This window comes from Galeopterus variegatus, unplaced genomic scaffold (genome assembly GCF_000696425.1).
Source record: "Galeopterus variegatus unplaced genomic scaffold, G_variegatus-3.0.2 Scaffold1830, whole genome shotgun sequence".
Lineage (NCBI taxonomy): Eukaryota > Metazoa > Chordata > Mammalia > Dermoptera > Cynocephalidae > Galeopterus > Galeopterus variegatus.
In genome coordinates this window covers 91,451-100,326 of record NW_007727941.1, presented here as the reverse complement: position 1 = coordinate 100,326, position 8,876 = coordinate 91,451, and the positions used below count along the sequence as shown (strand labels likewise).

Sequence of the window (8,876 nt, the reverse complement as noted above, 5' to 3'; positions counted from 1 at the left end):
TGCATCTGACATGGGCCTCAGACTGCTTCTACTCATGGCGGAAAGTGGCAGGCAGCCGGCGGGTACAAGCAGATCACATGGCGACAGGAAGCAAGAGAGAGAGAAGGTGCCACGGTCTTTTTAACCAACGAGCTCTCGCGAGAACTAATAGAGCGAGAACTCACTCATTAATCCCCCCCCCCCAGGGAGAGCATTAATCCATTCATGAGGGATCCGCCCCCATGACTCAAACAGTTTCCAACACTGCCGCATTGGAGATCAGATTTCCACATGAGTTTTGGAGGGGACAACACATCCAAACTCCATCAAGGGATATAAGGTATTTTCTTCAGAAATTCAAGTTGGTCTCTGTCCCTAATGATTGGGTATAAAAGAAGATGAACTAGATTATAGATTAATTAAAATGGGTAATAATTATACACTTCCTTTCAAACTTCTAGAAAATTAATTTCCTAAAAATCTTCTGTTTATATTCAGCTATCTACATTTAACAGTAAGAAAAAAGTTTTTAAATGATTGTTAGAAGAGTGTTATGCTAATACAGATATGATTTCAGGTCATTGGTGGGCTTTAATATACATTAAGGAATTATTTTTATAAAATTGGCCTTATGGTTATAAAATTATTTTGATATTAACACAGCTTGTTCTCCTGTGTTTTTAGTGTCAGATCTTCTGAAAAGTTGTATTATAGAATGAATTTAATTGCACTGCGTTAGTTTTTAGTTTGCCTAATATAGTATTGGTAAGCTTAACAGCTACATTCAAATTACGAATTTGGAGAAAATGCAGGGTGAAAAGGTTGGGGTAGGAACATGGACTGAAGTTTTTGAACTAAAGACAGAAGTTTTCTTTTACTGTGTTTTAGGGCCTTGGTGGAAGTTTGTTCTGTTTTACCTTTTGACCTTGTAAGTTAATCATCTTCTTTAATTGTCATCTAGTACAATTAAAGGTAGGATCCCAAGGTTATCTCTGAATTTCTGTGCTAATTCTGATAACACAGGGCATTATGGGAAGGAGAAAAATGTGTTCTATATAATATAGAAATGATTTTAAAAGATTAGTCAGATAGCTATTTTAAAGATTTCTGTAGTTTAGCATTTTTAAATCTGGAAATCAAATTTCTTCCCTAAAGACCACCAAGGCTGTCTCTTTATTGTTTGTGGCTGCTCCTGTTATCAATATGAAGGTAGGATGGTTTTTGCAAGGAACCAGTGGTCTCTGGTTTCTGCGTCCTCTCACTAGAAGCAAGCCCCTCAGCTTTTTAAAGTCTATAAGATATCTAAGTCAATGAGGCTGGCTACATTACTTCAACCTTCTGGTTTTGTTTTGGCAGGAGTATTGCCTGAACGGCTCAAGCAAAAATCTCTCGCTTATTTAAAGTTGGACAGTTATATATTTTTCTGAACTATGTAGGCACTTGCCCCAATTCTATTCTTTTGTGATTGTTAGCTTGCGAGAAGAGCTTTGGTATCAGTATATTCCAGCTGCAATGCTTTGCGTAGAAACTACATCTTTTAAAATGCAAGTTTCCTGTTCTTACAGTTGGCATTTGAAAAGGCTTTCCCATCTCTGGCTATATTAATCTTTCATGTCTGCTTGGGTTTATCTAGCACGTGAGCTATACAAGCTAGTATGTGACTCAGCAATTAAAGTTATAGTGTAACTTCAATCTCATCTGATTTTCTAAGAATCCTCATATCATTGCTTTCCTAAAAGAAGGGGTTTTTTCTGTCCCCCCGCTCAAGCTCAAGCTTTAATATTCAGATAGTTGGCTTCTTATTAAGTCAAATATAGCAGCTGTAATTCTACTCATAAATTTTACCCCAACCAAAAACTAAACTTGTGTTTTCATTTCCTACTATCTGTGCTAAACTGATGTACTTGCAATTTACAAGTCCAACAAAAGTGACTCATAAGACTCCAAGGAAAAAATGAAGTTTGTAGCAGGAGATGCTTTTCATAATGTTCTTCTTCATTAAAAATTAATGACTACCTGTTCTGTAAGAAATTCTGAATATATTCTTTAGGGAAAAGAAATGTACAAGACAAATTATTACCATTTGCATGAAGAATATAGGCCAACTCACTCCTCCAAGGTTATTTTCAACTGTTTTTAAGAGAAAGGAAGGAGATGGTACATGTATGCAATTAGGAAAAAGGAAAATATTGACATAAAATCACTGAATCTTTAATATGGTAAGAGAATATTTATTAGAATTTCTAAGTAGCTCTTATAATAATGTGTTGAGGGGAATATGTTAATATTTTTAATGTCTAATTCCTCTTATTCTTTCTGCTTGCTAGTGACTGTTCTTGCCATATTCCATGAGCTTCAAGTTGATGTTGAACTCTATGCACTTCTTTTTGGTGAAAGTGTCCTCAATGATGCTGTTGCCATAGTGCTGTCCTCGTAAGTGTTTGTTCTCTTATTGTATTCTGAACACGAAATGTGAGGGTACTAGTAACTGAAAGTCATTTATTGAATAAAGTCCATTACGAATGGAAACATTTGAAAGAATGAGGCATTTTTTTTCCTCTTAAAGAAGTACATATTTTATACATAACTTGGAAAATGCAGGGAAGAAAAAGGAAGAAAAAAACTACTTACTCCCACCACCTAAAGACCTAATTGTGTAAACATTCTAGGACACTTCCTTTTACTCTTTTTCTGTGTATGTTATTTTTTAACATAGTTGTGGTTGTAGTGTCTATATAACTTTGTATTCTGTTTTGACATTATAACATGAACATTTTGTTTTTTAAGTTAGTTTTAATTTTTTAATAGATAATATATTCACATGGTTCAAAAATCAAAACCGTATAAAACATTATGCACAGAGAAGTCATGTTCTTACACCTGTCCTCATCTACCCATCTTCTAGCCCCTTATAGATAGCCATCTTTATTAGTTCCTTGTATACCCTAGTGTTTCTTCATTCAAATGCAATCACAAATATGAATAAATATTCTTATTTGACTCTCATTTTATATTTTAAAAGTAGCATATGATATATGTTCTCTCACATAAGTATATTCTGGAGATCTTTCCATATCAAAAGAGAGATTTTTCTGATTCTTTGTTTGCAGCTACATAGTACTCTGTGTGAACGGTACTATGGTTCATTTGCTCAGTCTCCTATTGCTGGATACTTGAAGGGTTTTCAATTCCTTGCTTTCCCAATGATGCTGCAACAAGTAATCTTGAACTTACCTAGTTTTGTACATACATAAGTATATTAGCAGGTTAAATTCCCAGAAGTGAAATTGGTGGGTTAAAGGGTAAATACGTTTTTAATTTTGTTAGACATTGCTAAATTACCTGTCAAAGGGACTGTACTACTACTCACTTTAACCACTAAATTATGGGAGTGTCTGTTTCCTCACACCTTCATCAACAGAATATTTGTCAAACTTTTATATTGTTGACAACTTGATAACTGAGAAATATCTCATTGTAGTTTTTGTTTCTTTTATTTAACATAATAATGTCAGAAACACTTTAATCTTTAAAAGTGTTAAATAATATACTTTTATTGAAGACAATTATTGAATAAGCAATATTTTAAATCTAATTGTAGAAATTACTGTACATGTTATTACAAGGTGTTTGCAGGTGGGAGAATGGGTCTGAACCTCTGAGGAACTCAATCCTGTCTACCCATTCTTGCTAAACAAATATCTAACCCTATAGAGAGTTGCCTTTACTTCATACCAGAACTTTCAGTGAGGGAGAAGTAAGAGCCCTTCACATTTTCTCTGTATTTTTATTTCTCTCCTTAATTTTTACTTTGTTAAGTATAAAAGAGTAATATGCCACTGACTGTGGTTTGCATAGCCTAATTGCCTCCATAGCCTTACTGCAAAGTGGGAAATTATCCTTTCTGAGATGTAATACTAATCCCTTAAATGTTGTGTATGAAGATATACAAAAGGTCGAATCATTCTTTTGTGATTGCAATGTATTAAAATGTTACCCTCACCATCCATATTTATTGCCAGAATTTATTTTGCTTCTGTCTACAGCTAATATAAATTTAAGAAATAAAACCTAAAGGCTATAACTAATATTGATATTGAGTGTAAACACCATTAATGATGATAGGTGCAAAATAAGAGTTTTATATTAAATTGAAGTGAAGAAGAAATGGATAGTGGGGTTGTAACTGATGTGTTATAAAAAATGAAGCTGCAAAGATCGTTGAAACATCCACTATGTAGTACATGTGAGATCACAAGCACTACTAAGTGAAGAAAATGAGGTACAGGAAGTTACCTTTAGCATCAGTTCTCTATCCCAGACAATTATTCTACTTTTTAATCTTCTTACTGATAAGTGTTACTTCCTCCTTGCCCTAATGGATTAAGAGTAAAAAAATCTCTGTTTTGGTTCTATCTTAAACTGATGTGCCCTGTGCCTTTGCTTTTCCATTAAAAAGTAACCTATTTCCTGCAACTTTAAGAACAGTGGAATAGTGTTAAATGACAAAAACAAACAAACAAACAAAAACCTCATTAGAGATTTTAAGCTTGGGGTGCACATATCAGTGTTGGTGAAGAAAAAATGTGTTAAAGAGAGAAAGCCCTTTCCATAGCACTTCTCACAAAGGGTGCAATGCTTCTATTGCAGCCTTATAGAACAGGGTTCTGTGAGAACAGGAAGCCTTAAAGAAAACGATTTGGCTGACTATTTTCTCAGTTCTCGTAAGGATGGTACAGTACATAGCTAGTACCATTGTAGATTGACAGGAGATTAGTTAACTCATTACATCTTCTGGTGGAACTCTGGTGGAGAAAGACTGTATCTGGAGAGTATCATATCAGGGAAATTGTTAGCTGTGTAAGTGTCTTAATGGGGTTGAGCAAATGAGTTTGTGCTCCAAAGCTGAAGGGGAACCAGTTCTGTTGCTGGCTATGGGGTGTTATTAACAGGAGTGCTCACGATATGTTGATCATCATTTTTCATTTGCCTCTTAGGTGTTTTAAAGTGCATTAGATATAAATGGCCTACTTTGTGTTAAGTTCTCTTAGCTTGATGATTATCCGTGGTATATATTCTGTATAAGCAGTCTTGTATCAAAGGGGAGGAGGCCTCTTTCTGAAGGAGTTCTGTTTGGCAATTAAAAGATTAAAACAACTCTTTTTTTTTTTTTTTTTTTAAGATGACCGATAAGGGGATCTCAACCCTTGGCTTGGTGTTGTCAGCACCACGCTCAGTCAGTGAGCAAACCGGCCATCCCTATATAGGATCCGAACCCTTGGCCTTGGTGTTATCAGCACCGCACTCTACCGAGTGCGCCACGGGGTCGGCCCTTGAAACAACTCTTTGGATGTTGTTTTTGTTTCTTTTTTTTTTTAACCTATTGGGTTAGCAGTCCTTTTAAAAAAATATATTGATAATTTTAATCTGGCGAAGATGAAGTGAAACTGGTTCCTTCATATATTGCTGTATGAGGTAGATGAGGTAGATCTATATATACTGATATAGTATGGTAAATTTGAGTATATCTAGTTAGAAATAAAATATGGTTTATATAGTATAATTCACACTAGTTTAAAATACTTTTTTTTACAGTCATTTATATTTTATAAAAGAAGTACAGTGAGGAAAAAAGCATGACAAACTGTTTCACTTCACTAGTTACCAGAAGTATACATGTTAAAATAAGTGGCCATCTTTACCTATTCAATTAACGAGATAAAATTGTTAATGGTAATCATTAATACTGGTAATGGTGTACTGCAGTCAATCTTAACTGGGGGCAATTTTGCCCTCCCCCCCCCCGAGGACATTTGACAATGTCTGGGGACATTTTGGTTGTCATGAATGGGAGGGGGTTACTAGTGGCATCTAAGGGGTAGAGGCCTTTAATGCACTGGACAGCCCCTCCCCAGCTGACAAGTAATTATCTGGCCCTAGATACCAATAATGCCAGGGTTCAAAAACCCTGGTGTAGTAAATCCAGATCACTCATACATTGTTGTTAACATTGAAATTAGTATCATCTTTTATCATTATTTATGATAGTAAAATTAATATATGTTTGTAACGAAAGTTCAATGTATTTGACTTAGAAAATAAAGAATTCCTGAAATTTTAGCTCAGAAATAACCACTAATAGGGTTTTCACCCAGTCTTTTTTCCATTAAGATATTAACATACATATAAATATATTCATGATTTTTAAACGAAAAAGACATAGTTCTATATATACTTTCCTGTAACTTACTTTTTTTAACTTGGACATTGTACTGTATTAATTATCCCATTGTATAGATGCACTACAAATTTACCTCTCCAATCTCCTATTGATTAATATTTAGCATTTCTAATATTGTATTATTATGACTGGCACTGCAGTGAGCATGTTTATGTGTTAATCTCTGTGAATCCTTGAGAGTATTTCTGTAGGATATTTGTTAGAAGTAGAATTTCTAAGTCAATGGGTATGATCATTAAAAAATTGAGAGATATTGTATTTCTCTACAAAAATGTAATAGAGACCTTTTTGAAAGCAGTTGAGCAATACGTAAAAAGCTGCAGGTATGGTAATACTGTATTTCTAGGAATATAGTAGAAGGAAATAGTCCAAAATATGTAAAAAGCAGAAGGATGTACTTTCACACTGTTATGTATAGTAGCAAAAATATTAGAAGCAACTTTTAAATGTCAAACAATGAGGGAATGGTTGAATAAATTATGCTATATCCATTTGGATATTTTGAAATCTTAAAAACTGTGGTTATAAAGTCTATGATAATTCATACATCATTTTCAGTTGAAGAAGCAGAATTCAAAACCATGTATATTCACTATGATTGCAACTACATATGAAATAGCATGCATGTAAGAAAAAGAGGGGGAAAGAAATACAGAAGGAAAATTAGAAAGGTTTGTCAAGGTAGTGGAATTATGGGGTGATTTTGTTTCCCTAAACTGTACATTGCATTACTTTTGGGATTTTAAAAAAAGTATTCATAAAAACGTTGCTTTAAGATAAAATGTTGATTGATATGGAAAAGATGAGTTAAGATTTCATTTCAGAGGCTAGCGTTTGCTTAAAAAAGAAGAAAACAAACCTCTCATCTGTTCTTTGCCCACCCTGTTTTCCATGTGTTCTTGTACATTTTAGTGATTAAAGAATAAAATGATTAGTGTGAATCTTGAATTTATTTAAACTAATCCAGGGAAAGCAACTTCAGCAGGCATGGCATAGACATTTTGTTCCAGCCAGCATTTTGAAAAATATCACCAGAAAGAAAGAAGGTTGTTGTAGTGATATCTTTTCTTTTCTCCAGCCAGCTAATATATTTTAATGTTATAATGTGGTCAAATCTCATTTATGTTGGTGGTACCTGTTATGTACAGGTAAGGTAGCATGTTATTAAAGGCCATTTCGTATTTATTAAAACAATATCAAATCTACTGGTCCCAAGATGATTTTGTGACTTTGAACATTTAAAGACAAATGTTTAGAATTTTCAATTCAGATTGAATTTCAGAAATTTCTAGATGGCATTACCAGAAATTAATGTTAGTGCTAAACTTCAATAAAATAGGTACAAATTACGAAATTTTAGTTAGGCCTTAGATATTTTGTTTTGCTTTTAACCTGGGAGGTATGAACATGTTATAGCAAGCACATTTTTTAGCCTTGAAGCAGAGAAAACACGACAGTAACCACAGGAAGAACTCATTATATTCTTAGGAATGTGTTTTTTCCTCCTTTTCTCTGATGTGACTTATATGATGTCTTTGAGTCTATACTTTTTATAACATTGGTACTTCAATTAACTGAGATGAGAACTGATTTAGTAATGGTCAGCACCGTTGCCAGAGACCTGCTGGCAAGAGCGATTTTCTCAGCCATTTCTGTTTCCTGGGGTGATTTACAAAAGAAGCTTTTTCAGACCAAGTTTGGACTGTGAGTTCAAGATGTAGAGTGTCTTCTGTAATTGCCTGTGTTGGCCTGGTACATAGTGACTTTCTTTCAGAAATTTGGGGTGGAGGATCCAGCTGGGTATGCAAAAAGTACTGTCAAGTGGATTCTAATTCTCTGGAAAGCCTTTTGAACCCTTTTTCCTATAACAGTTCATTTCAGTGAGTGAATAGATATTAGCCATTTGGCCCATTCTGATATTCTAAAAGTTGGAAGGGTCTTTCAGTCACTTTTTTCCCATAGGAAAAACAAAATGTGACTGGGTTGAGTATTGAACAATATTCTTTATATTCTTATGCCTCTGCTGGAAACAAGTGGGATTTTTCATTAGTTTGTTCCAATGTTGGGGATTTGGGGCACTCAGTACTAGTAATTCTTAAATGGAATCACAAAAGAGTAGTACTACACACTGTCTTGAGGCTGGAGGAAAAGGTTTGGTACCACTTTCTTATGGAGAACTTTAAAATGTTCTACCTCCTGAAATTGTCATTTAAGGAAAAGCTATGTTTTCTTACTAGCTGGATACACTGCAGGGTTTTTTGGTAACCTTTTGTTTTTATTTTTGCAATTCAAATATAAAGGTTTTTGGGGGTTTTTTTCTCCCTCTGATTTTATCTTTCAAGCTCTGTACTAGATAATGTTTTTAAAGTGAAAGTTGCTTCTAAAGATAAGAGCAATCTCTCTTTTGTAGCTCAATAGTGGCATACCAGCCAGCTGGAGACAACAGTCACACCTTTGATGTCACAGCCATGTTCAAGTCTATTGGGATCTTCCTTGGGATCTTCAGTGGATCTTTTGCGATGGGTGCTGCGACTGGAGTGGTGACAGCTTTAATATCCTTTCATTATATTTATCTTTTCTTTTTAGAGAAGTAGTCGAGTGCTGTATTCTGTGTTCAATGATTGGAATTGTGTTACAATTATTTTTTTTTTTTTTT

The 8,876-nt window shown here is 34.3% G+C and overlaps 1 protein-coding gene across 2 annotated transcripts in view; it reads left to right on the top strand.

The window, feature by feature from the left end:
• Positions 1–8,876, top strand: part of SLC9A6 (solute carrier family 9, subfamily A (NHE6, cation proton antiporter 6), member 6) — a 54,395-nt gene that overhangs the window by 5,745 nt on the left and 39,774 nt on the right. For both annotated transcript variants that reach the window (XM_008579199.1, XM_008579198.1), the window contains exons 5-6: positions 2,307–2,412; positions 8,631–8,772. In XM_008579199.1, coding sequence (XP_008577421.1) covers positions 2,307–2,412; positions 8,631–8,772 — 248 coding nt within the window. The remainder of the gene's footprint in view (positions 1–2,306; positions 2,413–8,630; positions 8,773–8,876) is intronic.